At 44.5% G+C, this 24,093-nt stretch overlaps 1 protein-coding gene and 1 long non-coding RNA gene across 2 annotated transcripts in view; one reads left to right on the top strand and one right to left on the bottom strand.

Annotated features, from left to right (window-relative positions):
• The first annotated feature begins 7,791 nt into the window (after window positions 1-7,791).
• Window positions 7,792-24,093, top strand: part of Zfyve1 (zinc finger FYVE-type containing 1) — a 48,078-nt gene continuing 31,776 nt past the window's right edge. Inside the window, exon 1 of the mRNA XM_051196282.1 lies at window positions 7,792-8,551. Coding sequence (XP_051052239.1) covers window positions 8,069-8,551 — 483 coding nt within the window. The 5' untranslated portion in view covers window positions 7,792-8,068. The remainder of the gene's footprint in view (window positions 8,552-24,093) is intronic.
• Window positions 8,379-24,093, bottom strand: part of LOC127230948 (uncharacterized) — a 33,159-nt gene continuing 17,444 nt past the window's right edge. Inside the window, exon 3 of the long non-coding RNA XR_007835236.1 lies at window positions 8,379-8,524. This is a non-coding gene — a long non-coding RNA (uncharacterized LOC127230948). The remainder of the gene's footprint in view (window positions 8,525-24,093) is intronic.

The following is a 24,093-nucleotide window of genomic DNA, read 5'->3' as shown; positions in this document are numbered from 1 at the left end:
GTCAGACTCTGAAAGAAGAATTAAGGCATGTCATAGACTGCACATGAATGAAATATCACCACCAGCACACTTAGTGTTCAGAAGCACACTGTAGAAAGTGACTGGATTCTAAGGGTTCCTACCAATGAATTTTACCAATGAATTAATTAATCCATGGGGTCATCACTGAAAGGGCTTTTGGCCTGGGCACTGGAGGTGGGCACCTTTAATCATCTGTCCACACCCACCCCTATGGCAGAGACATGCAGATCTCTGTGAGTTTGAGGCCAGCCTGGTCTACAAAGTGGAGTTCCAGGACAGCCAGGGCTGTTACACAGAGAAACCCTTTCTTTAAAAACAAAACAAAACAAACAAACAAACAAAAGGAAGGAAGGAAATAAATAAATAAGAGATTACACACCTTTGATCCCAGCACTCAGCAGGCAAAGGCAGGTAGATCTGTGAGTTTGAGTTCAGCCTGGTCTACAAAGCGAGTTCCAGGACAGCCAGGGCTGTTACACTGAGAAATCCTGTCTTGAAAAAAAAAAAAATTCTGGATCCAGCTGGAGGAAGTGGGTAATGAGGAAAGCAACTCTATTCTACCTCACAGACATATAATCATGGGGCCAGTTGACCACAGACTGAAAGCAGAAATCAAAGTAGATTTTTCCTCTCTTTTGGTTGCTGTTTCTAAACTGTATTATAACAACAACAGTAAAACTAATACAAGTGTATCGTCTTGATAACACTCTGGGGCTATTAGCAAAGGTCAACACAAATTCTCTGAAGAAGGGAAACTAGGCTGGAGAAGTGGCTCAGTGGTTAGAGCACAACTCTTGTAGAGGACCTGGGTATGATTCCCAGCGTCTGCAATGCAGAGCTCTCAACCCCCTGCAATTCTGTCTCCAAGGGATCCAATGCCCTCTTCAGACTTCTGTGGGACACTTAAACATGCACGTGCTCCCTAAAGATATACTGGCACACACATAATTTAAAAAAAAAAAAACAAAACCAATTTTAGAGAGAGAAAAGAGAAGAAACTAAGCAGGGCACAGAGGCACACACCTGTAATCCCAGCACTTAGGATATAAAGGTAGGATAAAGAAGTCACAGGTTACATGAGATCTTGTCCCAAGAAGGAAGGAAGGCAGCAAATTTGTCTAGTTTGCTCTAGGAGGTTCTGACATCAGGGCTGAGGCAGCAGCTGAGATAGAACACTTGCTTTGCATGCCTGATACCCGATGTGCAAACCTCAATTTGTACAAAAGAGAGAAGAGAGTCTGACATCATCTAAAATTTAAACTTCTGGGGGGCTAGAGAGATGGCTCAGCAGTTAAGTACACATTGTCCTTGCAAAGGACCTGAGTTCAATTCCCAGCATCCAAATCAGGGGGCCTATGACTGCCGGTTACTCCATTTCCAGAGAGACTCAACACCTCTGGCCTCCCATGGGCATCTGCATCCACATGTACATAAACCACCACCGCATACACATCATTTTAAAAATGCACGAATAAATCTTAAAACTTAAAAGTGCACCTGAGGAGTTGGCTCAGCAAACATGAGTACTGGAGTTCAGATCCCCAGCAACCATGTAAATGTCCATGGGCATGCTGCCTACCTATAATCCCAGTGTGAGGCAGATAGAATACTGTGGTGATGTATTGTTTATGATTTAATAAAGCTTGCCTTGGGATCAGAATGCAATGATAGCCACACTAGTTAGCTATAGATGCCAGGCAGTGGTGGCACACACCTTTATCCCAGAACTCAGGAGACAGAGGCAGATGGATCTCTGTGAGACCAAGACCACTCAGGCCTACATGACAGTGAGTCAGTCTAAGGAAATAACAGAGCTCACACCTTTAATCTGAGCACTAGAGAGATATGTAAGGAAGAAGCAAAGGGTCTCATGTGAGACTCCGTTTCTAGTCACAGGGAAAACAGTATCTCCATTTCAGCCTTGATATTGGCTGGATACTTTGCTTCTCTGATCTTCAGCTTGAACCCCAAAATCTGTCTCTGGATTTTTATTATTTTTACTACAGAACACATTGCTCAAGATCCCTTGAGCCAAACTGGCTAACGAGACTGAATCATTTCTGGGGTTCAACTGAGGGACTCAGGGTGGGAAGAGATTGAACAATACACTCAACTTTATCTTCTGGCTTTCACTCAGATACACACATATGTGCACATGCATATACCCACACTATACACAAACATATGAATACACAGCCTCTCCAATGTAAAGGGAGCCATTGTTGTACTACCCGAGCAGTGGTTCTCAATCTGTGGGTCATGACCCCTTTGGGGGGTTGAACGACCCTTTCACAGGGGTCACCTAAGACTATTGGAAAACACAGGTAACTATGTTTCCATTCATAACAGTAGCAAAATTAAAGCTATGAAGTAGCAATGAAAATAATTTTATGGTGGGGGGGGTCACCACAACATGAGGACATGTATTAGGAATGTTGAGTATATTGTGTAAGCCAATTATACTGTCTAGTTTGTTGGTTTTTCAAACTCATAGAGATTTGTCTGCCTCTGCCTACTGAATGCTGGGACTAAAGGCAACACCTTGCATACTGTCTAGTTTTATGTCAACTTGACACTATAGAGGCATCAGAGACTCAACTGAGAAAATGCCTCCATAAAATTCTCTGTAAGGTCGGAAGTTGGTAGTTGCATGCCTTTAGTCCCAGCACTCGGGAGGCAGAGGCAGGCAGATCTCTGTGAATTCAAGGCCAGCCTGGTCTACAGAGCTAGTTCCAGGGCAGGCTCCAAAACAATACAGAGAAACCCTGTATCAAAAACAAAACAAAACAAAACAAAACAAAACAAAACAATCTTCTGTAAGGCATTTCCTTAGTTGGTGATTGATAGGAGAGGGCTCAGCTCATTGTGGATGGTACCATCCCTAGACTTGTGTCCTGGGTTCTATAAGAAAGCAGAGTGAGCTGGCCTATGGGTGGTGCAAGCCTTTAAACCCAGCACTTGGGAAATAGAGGTAGGAATTTGAGGCTGGCCTGGTCTACAGACTAAGTTCCAGGATATTTGGGGCTGTTACATAGAGAAACAATGTCTCAAGGGGAAAAAAAGTAGGTCGAACAAGCCAGGATCAAGTCAGTAAGCAGTATCTCTCCATGACTGCATCAGCTCCTGCCTCCAGGTTCCAGCCCTGCTTGAGGGCCTGTCCTGACTTCCTACAATGATGGACTGTGATCTACAAGTGTAAGCCAAATGAGCCCTTTCCTCCTAACTTGCTTTTTGGTCAAAGTGTTTCATTACAGCAATAGAAACTCTAAACCAGGCATTGGTGGCACAAGCCATTAATCCCAGCACTTGGGAGGCAGAGACAGGTGGATCTCTGTGAGTTAGAATTCGAGGGCAGTCTGGTCTACAGAGCGAGTTCCAGGATAGGCTCCAAAGCTACACAGAGAAACCCTGCCTCATAAAACAAACAAAAAGAAAAAAAGAAAAAGAAACTCTAATACACCAATCTAATAGTTTCATTTTAATAAATATGCTTTTTGGTGAGGGGTTAAGACAGAGTTTCTTACTCTGTAGACCAGGGTGGCCTCAAATTCAGAGGAATAAATATACATTCTATTGGTTCTGTGCTTCTAGAGAACCCTTACTAATAGACCAGGAATATGCTTGAAACCCCAGTGCTGGCCAACAGAGACATGAAGATCTTAGATGCTCACTGGCCAGCCAGTCTAACCTTCTTGGTAATATCCAGGCTAAGAGAGATCTCAAAAAAAGAAATGAAGGAAGGAAGGAAGAAAGAAAGAAAGAAAGGAAGGAAGGAGGAAAGGAAGAAAGAAAAAAGAAAAGAAAAAATGCTACAAAAAACTAAACAAACAAAAACCAAGGTGCAGCTGGGCGGTGGTGGCATACACCTTTAATCTCAGCACTTGGGAGGCAGAGGCAGGCAGGTCTCAGGAGTTTGAGGCCAGTCTGGTCTACAGAGTAGGTTACAGGACAGGACTAGCAACACAAAGAAACTCTGTCTCAACTTCTCCCTCCCTTAAAACAAAAACAAAACAAAACAAAAAAAATAAACAAACAAGGTAGATGACTTCTGAGGAATAAATGACCTCTGACCTAAACATTCACATGTGCACATGCACCAGCAGCCATAATACAAAATAAAGTAACTAAAATAAAACTTGAGATGCTAAATGTTTGTTTGTAAAATGCATTATATCCTTTTTTTTTTTTTTTTTTTTTTGTGGAGGGAATCAAGCCCAGGGCCTTTGTATATTTCAGGAAAGCACTCTTTTTGAGCTGTATACACAGACCAATATCTTCATTTTATAAACAGGGTTATGAAATAACCTGGCAAAGCCATCACAGAGGCAGTCCTAGAAATAAAATCTTTCATGCTGACTAATCTCAGGCTTGTTTAAAACTTGTTAGCTTAACTTCTCTTCTAAAATCCTGTCTTTCCTCTCTCTGCACCACCTTATTTTTAATAAACATTTATGTATTTTCTTTTCTCTGGTTTTTCTGAGACAGGATAGTTCTCTGTGTTAACAGCCCCTGGCTATCCTGGATTTCACTCTGCAGACCAGGCTTTCCTTGAACTCACAGAGATCCACCTGCCTCTGCCTCTGGAGGGCTGGGCATGAGCCACCACCACTTAGATAAACATTTAATTTTGAAAGCACTACAAATAGCTTAGTTTTTACCACCCTGGTTTGTGATATGGTGTAGGAGAAAAAGCTACACCCCCGGGGCTGTCCCCTGTTGGTTTTCTGTCACGAAGAGATGATTTTCAGTAACATAACCATTATACATAACCCATTTACTATTTTGTATATTTGGCTTGACTATTGATCTAATTATGTTCTTTGAATCAGATCACAAAAGAGTGTCCTGCTTAAGTCAGAAGATGAGGTCTTATCCAGCATTGTCAATAATTTGCGGTGTACTTTGGCAAGAAACTTAACCTTAGTTTTCTCTCTCAGGTTAACCATTATCGAGATAAAACTGGCAGAGCCTTTAGAAATTACACAACAGAATTCCTTTATTTCATGGAAAGATTAAGTGATTTATGCTAACCACCTACATAGTTAGCTTTCCTAGGCATTACAGTCCAGTATCTTTTCCACACATCTTGTTTTCTCTTATTGTTGTTCCAAGAAATAACTGAGAAAAACTGAAAGCACTAAACAAATATAAAGCTATTTTTAAAACGTCAGATAATAATAGTATAATAGTGTTAACATTAGCAGGCACTGTAATCTCAAAAGTTTACTTTTGAGTGTGTGCTCCAGTGTGCACATTTTAAAAATTAAAAGTTATGAAGCCTATATAGGGAAAAACACAGAAAAAGAAAAAGCAGGAGCAAAATTAACAGTGGGTTTGTGGAATACCTTTGAAAGGAAAACAAAATACCCTCAAGCACCTTAATATCCCTTCAAGCAATGTTAACCCATCTTTTCCCACTTTGCACATTTCTGAAGTAAAGTTACAATAAAAATGTGCCGTTCCATTTCCTGATTACATATACATAATATTTGTTTAATTTACAGAACTTCTTTCCAGGCCACTGTCCTAAACAACGGGCTGCAACCTGAAAAAAAAAAAGAAAAGAAAAAAAGAAAAGAAAAAGAAACCCACAGTCGCAGCGGAAACTCCAAGTCCCGAAATGCTCGTCCGCCTATCTGCACCACCTGTTCGCAAGGACGACACTTCCATCTGGGAGTTGTAGTCATCTGGAGCCTGTATTTCTAGTCTTTGGGACAGGGGGACGCCCCTAGAAAACTACATCTCCCAAGAGGCTATGCGCGCCCTTCCCGCCCCACCGCCGTCGCGCTCCGCCCCCGGCCGCTCCTCCCTCGCTGGGCTGCGCTGCTCATGCCTTCCTGTTGGTCCGAGCTGGGAGAAGTTCACTCTGATCAGCTGATTCCAACTGACAACAAGAGAGGAGGAAGCCTGGGAGGCAGCAGAGGAGGAGGGGGCGGAGATGTTGCTGAGGATGGATCCGTCGGGGCTCTAGAGCAGCCTGGGTCCCGTCGGCACCCCGCGTCACCCCACATCGCCTTGCCGCGGCCAAGTTGCTCCGGGTGGGCTCTGCGGGCCACGACGGGCAGGGCGGGGGCAGCTCGGCCCAGCCCTGGGCGGCGAGCACTGGTCCCGGGGCTCCAGTCGCTCCTAGGAGGAAGGGGGGACGGGTGCGGCTCGGGTGGGGGTGGGGTGGCATAAACAATGGATTCGGCTCCGGGATGTGCGGGTGTGGGGGAGATTTGGGGGGCCTTCTTTGTTCTTCGGCTCCGCTGCCACCCCTCGTGTTGTGGTGGCGGTGTCCGGGCACAAGGTGGGGGTGAGGAACCGGGGATTGGAGAGAGGCGTCGAGGTGGGGGACCCAAGGGAGCAGATTGTTTGCTTGGCCTGGTAGGGGTCAGGTATTCTGAAGGTTGGTTTTCTGTTTTTCACAGTAGTGACAAGTTTTGATTTTTGTTTTCCTTTTGGGAGCTAGCTCTGCTCGTCTGAGGTTAGGGTGTAAATAATGGCCCCTGGTTACTCCATTGCCTTCCTTGTTTATCTGAAGATCAGATGGAATGATTGATTACTGTAAGGGAGGAGTGGATATTTGAAAGGAGGACTTTACACTTTGTTGTGCTATTGGAATGGAAGGCAAATCTAGGAGGAATAAGGAGGGTAATTACATGAAGAAGTGACTCAAACCCCCTTTCCTGTCTCCCTGTTTTTTTTTTTTTTTCCTTTAAAGTTATTTTTAAGTTAGTTTTTGAGTGTCAAGAGAAAAATGATTTGTTTTGCCTGATTATAGGGCCTGACTCTCCTGTGCACCAGAGTACAGGAATTCTGCCTCCTGTTGCTCCCAGCTTCCTTGCTCTAGACAAGAGAAATAAGGGACAAAAAAGAAGGATGGTGGTAGTTTTAGTTTTTGAGCATGAAATTAAGACTATGTGAGACTATTGTTGCCAACTTGAGTCCTTACTAGACCTTTACCTGTCTGAAGCCTAAGCGGTCCTCTTATAAGGATGATTGGGTTTGTCTAGGTCTTTGAGGGAAGTCTAAAGTTTATTGTTGTAGTTTTTTTCTTTAGCCTTTTAAAGACTGCCTTCTCCACTTCTCACTTGTAAGGAGCAGGTGCAAAGGGCTAGCTTCCCAAGGACTGTTTGTTTAGTGATTTTGAATCAGAATTTAATAAAACGAACACAGCATTGTGCCAACAACAAAGCTGCAAAATCTAGAGGCTCTAGGCCTAGGAGTGTTTTGTTGTTGATAGATGTTTGTTTTGAGACAGGGTCTGTCTAGGTAGCCCTGGCTGGCCTGGAACTCACAGAGGTCCACCTGCCTCTGCCTTCCAAGTGCAGATGCCTGTAGGCTGGGTTTTTTTTTTTTTTTTTTTTTTTAAGATAAGACTTTTTGTAGGTAGTTCAGTAGCCTTGCTTCAGCCTTTTGAGTCACAGGTTTACCACCGTACCTAGCATAGAGATTGCTTTTATGAGGAAGCTCCTTAACCATCATTTTGAGATAAAATTTCTGGTCCTGGAATAAGCCATTGTAAGTTGTATGTGCAAGAACTAGATTCCCCAAAGTGGACTGGCATTTAGGTGCTCTTTTTGTTTGTTCATTTTAAGGTGCACTTCTCCTTTTGCTTCCAGATGAGTGAAACCCTCTTCCCCTATTCTAGGAAGCCCTTGAAACATTGGCTTGAGGTTCACGTATATGGAATAGCTCCTCACCACTTTATTTCATCACTACAATTTAAGGCCGAGGCCCAACTGATGTACCTGCCTTTGTGAATGCAGAGACCTCTTAGTGTGCATCAGAGACAGCAACTTTCTCTATCCTTTGCGGAGAATGAAACCTTCAAACTCAGTCGACATCGGTGCTGATTCAGGAGACTTGGAGGCAGACTGTTAAACATTTGAACATTTGTTGATTGTGCATAAATTCTTAGCCGGACAGGTTTTCCTTTTTAAAGTGTTCAGAACCCTGTGGAAGTACTAGCCACTTCCGACTCAAAGCCTTTGTCTTCCTTCATTCCTGGGAGAGTGCAATAGCAAGTGTTCTAGGGTGTGTGGTTTTTAGACAAGTCTAAGTTATGAGTGCCCAGACTTCCCCAGCAGAGAAGGGCCTGAATCCAGGGCTCATGTGCCAGGAGAGTTATGCCTGCAGTGGGACTGACGAAGCTGTCTTCGAATGTGATGAGTGCTGCAGTTTGCAGTGTCTCCGCTGTGAGGAGGAGCTGCATAGGCAAGAGCGTCTACGAAACCATGAGCGGATAAGGCTCAAAGCTGGCCACGTCCCTTACTGTGACCCCTGCAAGGGCCCCAATGGGCATTCGCCAGGTGTTAGGCAGAGGGCAGCTGTGAGGTGCCAGACCTGCAAGATCAATCTGTGCCTGGATTGCCAGAAGAGGACTCATTCAGGAGGTAACAAGAGGAGACACCCCATTACTGTGTACCTTGTCAGTAAGGTCCAGGAATCCTTGGACGGGGAAGAGATGGATGAGGAGACCAAGAGGAAGAAGATGACAGAGAGGGTTGTGAGCTTCCTCCTGGTAGATGAAAATGAAGAGATTCAGGTAAGTGACCTGCCATTATAGGACTCCTGGACTTCTGTTGTGTTGATCTTCTGTTGGGAGGTTGCTCCCCAAAACAGTCCAGGAGTGTCCCATAGAAGCAGTAAAAGCCAAGGGTTCAGAAGCCTTAAGTTGCCTAGAGTCATACTTAGTTTTTTTTGTTTTGTTTTCAGAAATTCACTCCATAGCTCAGCTGGCCTCCTGCCTCAGCTTCCCAAGCACTGGGATTGTAGGTGTTTGCCTCTATGCCTGGCCTACCTTTTTTTCTTTCTTTCTTTTTTTTTTTTTTTTTCGAGGCAGGGTTTCTCTGTGTAGCCCTGGCTGTCCTGTAGCTTCTTTTGTAGACCAGGCTGGCCTTGAACTCACAGAGATCCTCCTGCCTCTGCCTCCTGAGTGTTGGGATTAAAGGCGTGCACCACTACCACCTGCGCACCTTTTGGTTTTTTGAGACAGGGCCTGCTGGGTAGTCCAGGCTGGCCTTGATTCTGGTGATCCTCCTGCTTCAGCTTTCTGAGGCACTGGGACTGTGGAGTAAGATTTGGGCCAAATTCATTTTCCTTTCCCTTGAGCCTTAGTTTCCTCATCTGTACAATGGGAACAGTGGTTGGGAGAATGAAATGAGACTGCAGGGGATTGCCTACCAGCACTGTCAGTAGTAGTAGTAGGAAGAACAGCGTAGAACAGTGGTCTGCAGGAGGGCACTTAGCAAACCAAGAATAATGTGACAAATAAGGGACTATGTATTTTCAGTATTGAGGGAACTTTTCTTTTTTACAGAGACAATATTCTTTCAATGGCCTCTCTTTTGGTTTTCTTATATATGCTTCTTAGTCCATTATCTGTTGCTGTAACAAAATACCCAAGTAACTTATTTATGATGAATAAAAGTTCATTTTGCTCATAGGTCTAGAGACTGGGAAATGTATCTGAGCATCTAAGGGCTGGTGTGTGTGTGTGTGTGTGTGTGTGTGTGTGTGTGTGTGTGTGTGTGTCTCCTGCTGTCCTGCTCAAGTGTCTTGACTCGATAAGCCACCTCTCCCTTGTATCTGAGCATCTAAGGGCTGGTGTGTGTGTGTGTGTGTGTGTGTGTGTGTGTGTGTGTGTGTGTGTGTCTCCTGCTGTCCTGCTCAAGTGTCTTGACTCGATAAGCCACCTCTCCCTTTACTGGGCTCCACTTTGATGACCTTATCTCAATTGCTTGTAGGGTCCACTTTGAGAACATTAGCATATGAATGTGAAGATCAAGTATGGGTGGGGCAGGGCGGGTTGTTGGTTTAGAGCAGTGCATTGTTCTTGCAAATGACCCAAGTTCAATTTCCAGCATTCATGTTAGGAGGCTTGCAACTGTCTGTAAGTCTGTATGTAATCCTAGTTCCAGGGATCCAACACACTCTGTTGGCCTCTAAGAATACCATGTGCACAACCCATACCACACATGAGTATACAGCATTTAAACTTAAACATAGTTTCAGAGGAATATTCCAACCATGGTGACTTTTTTTTTTTTTTTTTTTTTTTTTTTGGTGTTTTGAGACAGGGTTTCTCTGTGGCTTTGAAGGCTGTCCTGGATCTAGCTCTTGTAGACCAGGCTGGTCTCAAGTTCACAGAGATCTGCTTGCCTCTGCCTCCCGAGTGCTGGAATCAAAGGCGGGTGCCACCACCACTAGGCCCATGGTGACTTATAATGTGTAGAAGCCAGTGAGGGCTTCTAGAATGCCTATAGAATCCTTCCTTCCTTTCTTCCTTCCTTCCTTCCTTCCTTCCTTCCTTCCTTCCTTCCTTTCTTCCTTCCTTCCTTTCTTCCTTTTTTTTTTTTTTTTTTTTAAGTTTTTCAAGACCGGGTTTCACTGTGTACTTGGAACTTTGTAAACCAGGCTGGCCTTGAACTCAGAGATCTGCCTGCCCCTGCTTGCCGAGTACTGGGATGAGAGGCATGTGCCACCACTCCACACTTGTTTTTTTTTTTTTTTTGAGACGAAGTCTCTGTGTAGCCCTGGCTGTCCTAGAACTCCAATCTGTAGACAAGGATTTACCTGCTTCTGCCTCTTAAGTGCTGGGGTTAAAGCCTGGTGCCCCTGCCCTGCTAGAGTAGTGTATTTTTGTTGTTGTTGGCTTTAAAAAAAAATCATGTGTTTGTGTATTCTACTGCTTGTGTATGGATATCCTTACAATTTTTAAGACCCGATTCTCTCCTCCTACCACACTGTTCCCTGGGGTTGAACTGGTGTTGGTAGCAGCAAGCTTCTCACTGGAGAAGCCATCTTGAGGCAGGCCCTTTGGTTGGCTTTCAAGGGAAGACTGCTTCTCTGTGGAAATTCACATCCGAGCTAGTGCTCACAGGCTGTACACCAGTCCGGTCCATCTCTGCTTCATAAAACGGTTGAGAGGATTCAGAGATTAGGAGTGAAAAAGACTTATCCCAGGGCCTAGAACCTTCTGTCCCAGTACCAGTTTATTGTTGCCAGTACCCCTGTGGTATTTGTGGCCCACTGACTTAGTACTTGTGGTGGTGATGACTCAGTCCCAAGAGGGAGGAACACTAATATAAGTCACCATTAGAGAGATTTCTCAATTATCCACTAAGTATCTTTTACCTCTACCTTTTTCTTATGTGGACAGGCTGATGGCAATGAATTACGTCATGATTGCTGAATACTTTGCTAACACAGACTTCCCTTTATTGGTTTGAGAGGAACTAATAGAGTTAGGGAAGAATGACCCAGATCCCATTCTGCCTCTCTTGTCAGCAATAATGTCTTCATTATGGGTTATGCTCTAATTGGGCAACATTGAGGACTGAATGTTTTATAAATGGAGCAGTTGGGTCTGGGTGGTTCTTGTTTGTTCTGGTATAATGAATGTCAGCCCCTGAAAGTCACAGTTCATGGTATTGACATTTTTCTGGAGAGGAAGATTTTTGAGGAACCAGTAATTTTCATGAATATTTAAATATTTATGATTTAAAAAATTTGCTTGTACTTAAGGTACATGTTCATTTTAACCTAACATTTACCCTAACCTTTGTGTGGGGGTGGGGATGGGGGTTGGGAGTGTATGTGTCTTTTGCCTGCTGAAGCTGGAGGTCGAGCTTCAGTTATTCTTGGATTCAGGGTCACTTGCTGAACTTACAGCTTGCTGTCTGGCCTGAACGTCCTTAGGGCCCTCCCCCTGCGTTCACCTTCACCCATGTCCCTGTTACCACACCCACATCATCTTCATCTCCTCTCCCTCCTCTTTGGAGAGGCTTCAGCTAATGTAGTCCATGGCATATTTAATTTTTTTAAAATTAAAAATTATTCTTATATATGTGGGTGTATGTGTTTGTCTGAGTTCACGTGTGCCACATGTGTGCCGGTGTCTTATCCGGCCAGAAGAGGGTGTTGGAAGGAAGCTGGAGTTATGGGCAGTTGTGAGTCTTTCAGCTGATGTGGTTGCTGGGAGCCCGTCTCTGGGTCTCTGAGGAGTGGCATATATACTCTCTTAACCTCTGAGTCACCTCTCTAGCCCCCTCTTACAGTTTGTGGCAGGGTCTCACTGTGTCCCTATTTCCATGTTTCTTTTTCATTTTTTCAACTTTTGAGACAGTTTGTCTGATTGCCTTGGTTGTCCTGGAACTTGCTCTGTAGAGCTCTGCCTGCCTCTCTCTGCCTTCTGTGTGCTAGGATTAAAAATGTTAGACACCAGTCGGGTGCTGGCGGCACACACCTTTGATCTCAGCACTTGGGAGGCAGAGGCAGGCGGGTCTCTGAGCTCAAGACCAGCCTGGTCTATAAGAGCTAGTTCTAGGACAAGCTCCAAAGCCACAGAGAAACCCAGTCTCAAAACAAAAGCAAAACAAAACAAAAAAATGTTAGACACCATGACAAGATAGTCCATGTTTCTTAGTAAGGGATTAGGAAGATAGAAAGAAATGTAATGAGAGAAATCCAGCTCCATGGAAATACCCTGACTTTGGGGAGAGAAGAGGGAAGTGTGTAATACAAATGTAGACTATAGATTTAGCCAGTTTATGTTTGTTTATTTGATGCTCTATCTGCATGTATACTTTTATGCCAGAAGAGGGCACCAGATCCCACTATAAATAGTTGTGAGTCACCATGTGGGTGCTGGGAATTAAACTCAGGACCTCCAGCTAGTGTATGTTTTATGTCCTATACAACATCATATGCAACGGATAAGCACAGTGTTAGTGTTGACCTTACATTTTAGACAGGCTTGTGAGGTGGTTCAGTAGGTAAAGGTGCTTGACACCAGGAGAGAACAGGCTTGCAACAGCTGTGCTATGATTTCCACATGTGCTCTGTATACATTCATGCACTCTTGCACACAAAGAAATGAAACATTGTTAAAAATTATAGAGTCCATTATGTAGTTCATGGTCTTGAGCTTTTATATAACCCAGTCTGTTTTTAAACTTTCAATCTTGCCTTTACCTCCCTAATGCTGGCATTACACATGTGTACCACCACAGCTGGCCCTGAAATTTCTTCTCTCTGTGTTCTAGTCTTGGCACATAAGAGCTGGATTCTCCCTACCCTCCCAAGACAGGGAGGGTTTTACTGTTTAACAAGCCCTGGATGTCTTGGAACTCTCTGTAGACCAGACTAACCTCGAACTCACAGAGATCCGTCTACCTCTGCCTCCTGCCACCAAGTGCTAGGATTAAAGGCATGTGCTATCACCACCCCGCCTCACAAACCATGTTTTTAATTGTTTTGTACATGCAGCTATCTATCAGAAAACTGAACTAGGTAATTTCCTAAGCTTTTTTGTTTGTTTGTTTCAAGACAGGGTTTTAGGACAGCTAGGGCTGTCCTGAAATTAGCTCTGTAGACCAGGCTGACCTTGAACTCACAGAGATTCAACTTCCTTTCCCTCCCGGGTGCTTGTGCCACCACTAACAGGCCTAAATTTCCTAAGGTTTTACTTAATGATTCTATGAAAACCCTACTCCCAACTAATGTTGATAAGCTGATACCTGAAATTTTAAGAGCTCCTATCATGGGGTTAGGAATTTTTCTTAGTTCCTGTATAAGATATCTAATCCTAATGATAATGCTGTGTATTAGTCTCATGTTGGAGCAACAAATTATCACATAGATTATCCTTGTAATTTTAGAGGTCACGCATCCTAAAATGGGTTGCTAGCCATAGAGGAGAATTTGTTTCTTCTGGTTTTGTCTAGCTGTAAGAATTGACCCACATTCCTTGGTTTGTGGCTTTGTCATTGAACTTCAAAGCCAGCAGTATAGTAATTTCCAGACCCTTTGCGTTTCTCTGCTTTATCCTCACATTCTTTCTGCTTCTATGTCTTTCCTGATGCCTTCTTGTATGGATCCTTGAGAGTATTTTGGAACCTACCAAGGTAATCTAGCATAATCTCCCCATTTCTAGGTCCTTTATTTAGTCATCTGCAAAGTTCTGTTTGTTATGCAAAGTGGCATATTCACAGGTTTCTGGGATTAGGACATGGATTGTTCACAGGTTTCTGGGATTAGGACATGGATGTCACTTGGGGAGTGCCACTCCAACCTGCTACATTTTGTGAAGTAGATTGTGTTTCACAGAGGGGGACCTTAAAGGACCATCTGATGCAAAATGTCCACGGTGCAGTGATTGAGGAATGGATGTACCAGATGAACGCCCACTACAGAACTGGGTTCCAGAGGGTGAAGCTGCCTCCAGGCACAGTTTTTAACCAGACACCTTTCTGCCTTTCTCTTGCTTCTGGTTTCTCAGTAGTTCTCCGAGGAAGCCCTTCTTCGTTTTCAAGTGTCTGTGGCCTTTCTAGTGAGATGGGTAGACTTCTAGGTCATACTCACTGGTTTTCTAGGCCTCAGGGGGGGTGGCTGAGGAACACAGTATATAGAGACACATTATTTAATTGATATGAAGGAGCCAGGGCATCGCCCTTAGCAAATGTCTCAAAGGTTAGGAGAATACGATTTCTAGCCATAGGGGAGGAAGAGGATGTTTCCTGGTTTGGGGATCTTCAGGGAGTCAGACATATTGTTTTGTCAGCATGTTCACGATGAGAAACAAAAAGCCAGTCTTCACTCTTTTTTCCTCCAACTGAGGCCAGTGACTTCATTTTCTAAGGCTTGTGTGTTTTTCTCTTACGTGTATGAGTGCCCTCTGCCTGCATGTATGTTTGTGGTGTCTCGTGCATGTCTGGTGCCACAGGGCCCTCTACTGGAGTTAGAGACAGTGGTGAGCTGCCGTGTGGGTGCTGGCATCCACACCTGGGTCCTCTGGAAGAGCGGCTAATGCTCTGGCCCCCCTTTGTGTAAAGGCTGCAGACAGGTTTGGTCCTCACCCTTCCACAATTCACCTCTTTGTTGTCTATGAAGTTCTTACTCCAGGAGCACAAGGAAGCATGCTGCCCGGAACTCTGTCCCACCTTCATGCTGACAGACTGCTCAACTCAGGAGGGCCTAGCCCTTGTCTTCTGAGGACGCTGTGTGGGCTCAGGAAATGAAGAGAGGCTAACAAACAGCCTGTGGGTGTGCCAAGCCCTGCTTGAGTTAGAATCATCCCTAGGCTAATGGGAACCCAAGCTGAGTCTTCTGCCCTTCCCTTGGCCTGGTCATTGGATACCTCACTGAGACGGGTCCTTTAAGAAGACCCAACACACTGCTTGGCCGCTTCCAGTGTTTACAGTCCTAGAATAGTGCTGCGCAAAATACTGGGACTTGTCTTTTTTTTTTTTTTTTTTTTTTTAATTGGCCAAAAGAGACCTTATTTTAGTAGGGCTCAAAGAGGGAAACCAGCAGAGGGTGTTTTCTTACTGGATGGGATGTCTTTACCCTGATTGGCTGGGCGTGTCTGCCACATTTCTGTTTTCCTGTCATGTGCCGTGGGCCTACCTCACTGTGTAAGACACCTCTAGCTTCAGGTCTAGGTAGCTTCTTGGCTCTGCTCCTTCTGGGCCCTCTCCTTAGGTAGGCTCGTTTAAATCCCCAAGATATCAGTTTTGGTTAGTAGGTCATAAGGCGGGAGAGCCTTGACTTTCTGCCTTTCTGCCTTGTTGAACTTATCCATTCTTCTTACTAATGGCCAGACAGAGTAGGAACTGACTATGGCGATGTGGGTAGTCACCCAGGGGCAAAGTCTGCTCAGAACATAGGTACATTTTGCCATTAGTTTTGTAGGTGCTGTGACAAAAAAATAAAACACAAAAACTCCCTGGTAATGTCAAAATAATAAGCAATACTTGCTTGAATGGCAGCCCCCCCTTCCCCTTTTACTCATATAAAGTAAAAGCCCCTTTGTTTAGTGATGGCGGTGGACTGGACTGCCTTAAATGGGATTACTGGGAAACACAGCGTTGGGGATGACTCAGACAAACAGGAAGATGAAAGAGCCCCTATTGTGTGTCTGTTCAGGGGCCTGTGAGTGTTCGCACTTTGGGGCTCATTCTGCTCTGACTGACTCCTGGCTTTTCACCTAGGAGAGTATTTTGTTAGTACAAGGCTGTTTACGATTTGACCCATAGAAACTATCTAAATCAGTGGGTCAGCTTTTTTAGGAACCACCATAGCTGTTCTGCCAGCCCAGTTTGTGTGTTCTCCCCGCCGCCCCGCTTGTCTGTTGCTTTTGAAGTGATCTTTTTGCATTGGGCAAGTGCTTTTCTTTCTGAGCCAGGTTTAACTTGACTCTGTGCCTTTTCTCTGGGATGTGTTGCTGGCTGGGGCTTTCCTGGGGCTCTGGTGGCTGGCCGGACTGTGCCCGGTACCTGGCCTGATTTGCTTGGAGTTCCTAGGAGCTCCTTTGTAGCTTGAGTGCTCAAGTTTTGAGCACAACTGATTGGTAATGAGAAATTAGAGGGAGCTAGTGCAGAGAGCATGATGAAGGGAAGGGAAGCGAGGGTGTAGCGCGTTGCTGGCAGAGGCGCTTTCTGAGGCAGGAATGGGTGATGCTTCCCTGGAGTTTTGTTTATTTTCCTCCTCTTCCCTCCCCCCTCCTCCCTCAGGTAGGATCTTGTGTAGTCTGGGCTGGTCCTGAACTCAGCTGAGAATGACCTTGACCGATCCTCGTGCGTCTACCTCAGAATTGGGATGAGCAGGTATGCATCTCCACTGGTTTGTGTAGTTCTGGAGACCACGCCCAGGGCTCCATCAAACAAGTGAGCTAGCTATATTCCCAACTCCCAATTTTGTGTGGTCTGTGTGCATGACTGTGTGGTGGGCAGGTGTGCCACTGCCTGAGTGTGGCGGTCAGAGGGTAACAAGCAGAGGTCCATTCTCTCCTTTCTCCTTCCCAGGAGGTCCAGGGACTGAATTTAGGTCATCAGGCTTGGAAGCATATGGCGTAGCCACGCTGAGCCATCTCACAGCCTCTTGTCCCACTTTTTTTTTTTTTTTTTTTAAGACAAGATCTCACTGTACAGCTCTGGTTGGCCTGGAACTTGACTTGTAGACCAGGCTGGCCTTGAACTCACAGAGATCCACCTGCCACCTGCCTCTCCTCTGGAGTGCTAGGATCAAGAGGTGTGCCACCAGCCAGGTGGTAGTGTCGAATGCCTTTAATCCCAGCACTTGAGAGGCAGAGGCAGGGTATCTCTGTTAGTTCGAGGCCAGCCTGGTCTACAGAGTGAGTTCCAGGACAGGCTCCAAAGTTACAGAAAAACTCAAAAGGGTAGGTCACACAACAGTGACTTACTAACTAAATTAAACCCATGGTCACTAGGACCAGAAAGGCTGTGCAGAAAGACCTATGGAATCCTCAAATAACCTCTACTCAGGGCAAGGGAGAACTGGGCATTCTATGCAATGTGGGCCTCTATCACTCCTCCCAGGCTTGTTCAACACTGAAAGTTCCCATTTTAAAAACATTTTGGAGTGAGGTAGGGACGTAGCTCAGTGACGGAGCATTTGCCTGCCATGCATAAAAGTTCTGGGTTTGATCCCCAGTACTACAGGATAGAAAAGGTTTACACAGAGATTGTCCCAACGACTAAGATGTACAACTCACTAAAAACTTGCATTTCAAGGGCAGTGTACTGATGTCTGAACTTGGAAAGAAAAGATTATAAAAGGATATGGAATAGTTTAGCCATGTGGATGACATAGTCACCAGCCAACAGGGCTTGAACTAAAAAAATAGAAGAATTCTAGATTATTCTTTGACTGCTAAGTTGCTCAGGTCTGTGTTGTGACTTAACTTGAACTTGGAGTATCTGAAAGGACCAAACTTGGTTAGTTCTTTTCAAGCACCCAGTGTCTTGAATCAATCAGGAATGATCCAGTATTAAGAAAAGTTGGGGATGGGGGCAGGGATTCCAATAGCTACTAGAAAAATCAAATCATCCTCCAAAGATATCAAGCCAGTGATCAGGTTCTTATATATAACTAGTATACTCTCTACCCTAAAATTTCAACCAGTGCCACTCTGACCCACAAATCGGTCAAATGGAACCTCTTGACTGATGGTCAGATATGATGGCAAATGCTCCTACCACTTATCACATTGATATCCCTGGCCACTAAGTTGTCTAGACTGGCCTTGAATTTATGGTTTTCCTGCTTTACTTTCCTGAGTAACTAGGCCCCCAGCTGTTATACCCAGCTTATTAGGCTTTGGGGAGTCGTCATATTTCTGTATGTCTTGCAAGGTAATTAATTTTGTTTCTGAGTTATATAGGTACAATGTAATTTATTTATTGATGATTATGTTAAATATGTACATATGCATCATTTATTTGGAGATAGGGTCTTCAACTCATGATCCTCCTGCATCAGCCTCTTTGAATTCTAGGTGTGGCCCTGGGACTCAGCTTGTATCATATATTGTCATTCTTTGTATTAGAACGTAAGCTCCATGAACATAGCTGCATTTGTTGTGGTGAAATACCCGACCAGGCAAATTCAGGCAGGCAGGGCTTATTTAGACCTCAGCATTCAGTGATTTAGTCGGTCATAGTTGAAAACCTGTCAGGAGGAATGGGAGGCAGTGGTCACACAGCATCTGTCAGCAGGGAGCAGGCATGGATGCTGGGGCTCAGCTAGCCTTTTAAAGTTTGTTTACATTTGAATCCTTTTCCTTTTTTTTTTTTTCAATTTTCCTCTTTTATTCAGTCCAGAACTCCAGCCCATGGGATAGTGTCACCCACACTCAGGTGGCTCTTATATCTTCAGTTTAGCTTCTCTAGACAACACCTTCACGGATGCATCCAGAAGGTGTTTCTCCTTGATGATTCTAGTCGACAGTCAAGATAACCATCACAGCATTAAAAATAATGGAGTAAAAGGCCCTGCTTCATTCACTTCACAGTGAGACAATTGTGGCCAAAAGAAGTTACATGAACTTGTCAAGATTGTTGCAAAGTGGGTGACCGGAGGCTCAGCTTGACCAACCCCTCCATGGTGACAGTACTCTCTTCTTTCTCCATCTAGATGTCCTGTGCTACCGTCATCCATTCATTTAAGCAATACACACTGTAGTGCTAGCTAGGTGTGCGGTATGGAATAGCACAGACCAGACCCCTGCCAGCAAGGAGTAAGTACACTGTAGTGAAGCTGAGAGCTGGGAAGAATGTGGACCTGTTAGCAGAAGGGTGGGTGGGAGTGAGGGGTGTGAGCAGGAGGTCACCTCTGGTGTGGTGTGTGTGTGTGTGTGTGTGTGTGTCCTGTTTCTTTGTCTTCTAGTCTGGTACCTTATTTCTAAGGTCCAAGTGTCACCAGAGCTTATGCTGGTTTTGTTGTAGCTAAATAGGAGTTTGCTATGTATATGATAAAGAAATGAATACTTTGTGTTAGTATGGGTTTTGATTTATTGATACAAATTTAAGGTCAATTTGTTATAGGTGTATTTCTCCTTTTGTTTAGGTATTGTGTTTATACAGCTTTTTAAAAAAATGTAATGAATAATTAAAATACAGATTGTGGTCACTTTATAATAGTCAAGACTTATGTTAGATTTTTCTAGGTATACATTGATATATTTCAAATGGATAGCTATTCTTCAAACCTTTCAAAGACCTACAGAATAGAGGTTTAGGCTTTTTCATGACAGACACAACTGTTCCTAGCAATACCAATTGCTTGAGAGAGGAAGATAGGCATGGAAGAAACTCACTATGGAGTTTGCCTTCGACATGGCAAGACTAGCCATTTGGGCAAGAAACTGCTCTTGTCTGGGCTGTTTGACTGTATGCTGTCCAAACTGGACATGCAGGACCCACAGGACAGTGACTGCTGTGTGAAAGGGGGCTGCATGTCTCTTCGGAAGGGTTTTGGAAAGATATTTTTGAGTTGGTGTTTCCTGTCCTCAGGATTGGAAGGCTCTCTATTCAGATATAAAAGGAGAGCTGAACCGGGTTAGTTGGGTGTGTCAAAGAAACTCGTCATGGAGCTAAAAAGAACTATGTTTGAAGAATTTGTGTAAGGATCATTTCTCTGTAGATATGTTCTCACTGCTCAGACAATGGAGGAGCTGTGGGCAGTGTCTGTGAGGCAAGGGCCAGGCACTGTTGGAGTTATAAGACACAGGAGGGGAATTCCTGACCTCAAGTCACAGGACACTTTGGGGACAATGGAGTAGAAGAAAGTGATCTTTGTCCTTATCAAATGTACTCAGTGTTTGTGAGGCCAAACTGTGACTCTAGTCACCTTAAGTAAACATTTGATAGGGAAATGGCTACTTCTCTCTGCCATCTCACATGTGAACCTAGAGTGTGCACTTCTTTAGAACTTCCTGTGATGTAGAAGAGTTTCCACAATGTTCTGGTTATAAGGATTTTTTTTTTTTCTCCCCGAGACAGGGTTTCTCTGCATAATATCCTTGGCTGTCCTGGAACTCACTTTATAGATTAGGCTGGCCTCAAACTCACAAGAGATCTGCCTGCTTCTGCCTCCTGATAACAGGGATTTGTTACTAGAATGGAACCTTTGTTGGGACTAGAATACTGATCTGTTTAACATAGTTTTAATAAAGTCCTATTTGAGTCATTTACTTCTATTTCATGTTCATTGGTGTTTTGCCTGCATGTGTGGTTGTATGAGGGTGTTGGATGCCCTAGAACTGGAGTTGTACTCATGAACTACCTTGAGGATGCCGGGTCCTCTGGAAGAACAGCCAGCGCTCTTAACCACTGAGCCATTTCGGCGGTCATGTAAAGTCCTATCGGAAAGGATGCAAATTGCACCTTTTTATTCAGTCAAGATACAAATTAGACCATGAACATGCCTGATGTTCTTTTATCTTGGGAGAGTTGGAACCTCCAGGGCCACACACATGCCCTACCACTGAGCTTCTGATAAATGTTTACAAGGTTTATGTTATTTTATTTATGGATATGTGTTTTTGTGAGTGAATGCCATATGTGTGTAGGTGCCCATTGATGCCAGGAGAGGATGTCCTCCTTGGAGCAGAGTTACAGGAGGTTGTGAGCAGCCTGATGTGGGTTTTGGGACCTGAACTAAGGTCCTTTGGGAGAGCAACAAGTCTTAACTGCTGAGTTATCTCTCCTGCCTTGTTACCTTGAATGTGATGGAAATGGCTTTGGGTTCTTAAAGGGGAAATTCCCTCACTTTCCATCTCTTAACTTCCTCTAGAAGAAAACAAAAAAAATTGTCTGTTTTTGTGTGGTTTGTCATAAAGAGGTTAGTGCTGGATACAAGGTGAACTCAGTATATGCCTGTTGACGATGGGCAAGCTCTACTTGTATTGTAGGGTAGTGATCTCAGTTACAGCTAGAGAATCTTGCTTGGTTTCTTTGGCTCTTCCTCTGAACTCAGCCAGAAAAGGAAAGCAAAATGAACTAGAAACAAACAAATACAGATCATTTATAGAAACTCAGTGTTTAGAATAACTTAAGAATCTCAGTGGAAGATTATAAAATAATCATTTGTTGGATGGGGTGGAATTTATCACATGTTTTTTATTGTGGCACGAGTAGCGGAGCTTCTGATAGCCCATTGTGTCTTTTGGGGCCTCTGGCACTGGGAACAGAGTAGTTTGAGAGGGACATCTGATCATGGTTGATATAGATGGGATCTTAGGGAGGCGAGGCCTGCCAGGCCTCATCTTCTAGAGCATGACTGGGTTGTCGAACTGCTCTCCTTGCTGGGCACTTTCTGCCCATGAAGTACCCTGATTTTCAAGTGGGAATGGTGGGGATCATTTAGAATTGTTAATTCATTTTCCAAACTGGACTTGGAATGTTACACAAATTAAACTTTGTAGTAAAGGAGAAAGTGGGAAGAGACATGGGTAAGGCAGAGATGTTTTTGAGTTTCTCTCTGAAAGACTGCTTTTTAATTGTGTGTGAGTGTAGGTTAGGGGCATTGAGTCTCGTGGGGCTGGGTTATTCCTGATGCAGGTGCTGGGGTTCGGGACTCCTCTGGAAGAGAAGTATACGCTCTTAGCTGCTGACCGTCTCTCCAGCTGCCTTGTGTTCCTCCCAATTTATGAGATGGTGACTTTACTAGAGTCAGGAACACACAAGTATTAATAATTCAATTCTATTTTAGATGGTTTTTATTTTTCGAGACTGGGTTTCTCTGAAGCATTGGAGCCTGTCCTGGAACTCACTCTGTAGACCAGGCTGGCCTTGAACTCAGAGTTCCACCTGTCTCTGCCTCCAGAGTCATGGGATTAAAGGTGTGCCACCACTGCCTGGCTTGATTTCTCTTTTGTTTTGTTTTTGTGAGACAAGAGCCTCACCAGGTTTGGTAGCAAGTGCTTAACCTACTGGGCCATCTTGCCTGGTTCCTAGTCTCTCCCTCTCCCCCCTCCCCCCCCCACAAGACAGGGACTCACTGTGTGTATCCTTGGCTATCCTAGAACTCACAGAGGGCCAACTGAGTGCTGGGATTCAGGACATGTGCCTCAGGACATGTGTTAAGCATTGTTTTGGTTAGGGAGAAGAAAGGGGTTATTTGAAGTGTGCAGTGGAGACATCTGTTTTTTTTTTTTTTTTGGGTAGAGTTGTTGGTTTAGATCTGGCCATGCTGCTGAGTTAGTGGCTTCTGGGTAATAGGCAGGTGGGAACCCATTGCAACACTCTTGGGTGTTTTCCCAGTGGGCTGGTTCTAAGTAATAATGGCCCCTGTTCTTCCTCACTGTGGGCTGCACACTGGACTATGCTCTTTGCTACTGTATCTTAAGCAGTACTTTATCTTAGGCAGTCCTCTGTGTCCCCACAGGCTTGGACAGTTCGTTGTTATCTAATGTCCCTGAGGCTTCTTAGTGAAGTAGGTCTTTCAAGGCCCTGCAGTGTGGCTAAGCCTGTGGTAGAATCTGGGAGCTGCTGACTTGCCTAAGGTCTCAGAGTCCAGGCTCTGGGGGAGCAAAGGTGATTTTGGAGAGGGGTGGCTTTGATGTCGTTCCTGCTTTTGCTCTTGTGTCAGGGCCCAAGGGTTATTTCAGACAGTCAGAATTGAGTGGGGTGACAAGGACAGGGAGTTCCCTCACCTCAAATGGAGCAAAAATGGGGTGGATAAGCAGGAGCCTTGTCTCTTCCAGAGTCTTCTTCTGCTGTCAAAGGGGACCCCCCCCTTTTTTTTTTTTTTTTTTTTTTTTTTGAGATGTGGTTTTATCAGGTAGCCCAGGCTGACCCAGGACTCCTCTGCAGCCTGATCCTCCAGCCACAGCCTCTCGTGTCCTGTGCCATCACACCTGACCTTTTATCTTCCTTGACCTTTGCTTTCCCAGTTTAAAAACCAGTCTTGCTGCTGCCAAAGTAAAGGCAGCTGGGTCTTTTCTTACTCAGGGAAAGGTGTCCACAGGTGGGGATGTGTTTAGTAGTGTTACCAGGGAGCAAAGTAATCTGAAGGATAGGAGAGTGGGGCCTGCTCTGCCAAGTGTTTCCTCGTCTGTTCAGTTAGTGAGTTAGCCCCTGCAGTTTCTAGTTAGTGGAGCTCAAAATGCCTATGTCCTCTCTTTGCATCTGAAAAAAGTCACTGGTATATGCTGATTGTCCATAGAAAACCAGAAGAAAAACCTGCCAAGGCTTTTGAGTTCTTTTCTCTGAGTCTGCTCACTGGATCCAGAAGCTATGCCCAACAAAAGAGCATGCATGTTTAATATATCCCAGGGTACTAAATACCAAATAATATTCCAAATGTTAGCTTCATCATCTGCATATACAGACACACTGAGACATGAGTGTGCTCGAGTGTGTGTGTGTATGCATGCCTGTGTGTGCTTGCACCTGTGTGTGTACTAACTTTGCCTTTTTTTCCCCCTCTGGGATGGGTCTTGTTCTATAGCTTGTGTTGGCCTTAAACTCAAGAGCCTCTTTCCTTGGCCTCCTGAGTGTGGAGATTATAGGAGTGTGTCAGCACACTGCATACATCATTTGACAAGCACTTACTATTAATGTAGAAACACTGGGTTCTGTACCTAAAGGCTCCTACATGTCTGCTCTTACCACACTCTGCTGCTTCTGCATTGACAGTTTCATCACATCATAGGTTTTGAGAGGACCCCGAAGGCCTGGTCTTTCTGCCTCAGGAGTGTTTGAGAAAGTGATGCTTCTTCCAGCTGGCTACCCTGACCTTAGCTGACTCCTTATTAATAGAAATTTGTGGGGCTTTTGTTTG

This window comes from Phodopus roborovskii, unplaced genomic scaffold, assembly GCF_943737965.1.
Source record: "Phodopus roborovskii unplaced genomic scaffold, PHOROB, whole genome shotgun sequence".
In the NCBI taxonomy this organism is placed as follows: Eukaryota; Metazoa; Chordata; class Mammalia; order Rodentia; family Cricetidae; genus Phodopus; species Phodopus roborovskii.
This window is presented reverse-complemented; position numbering and strand designations above follow the sequence as displayed.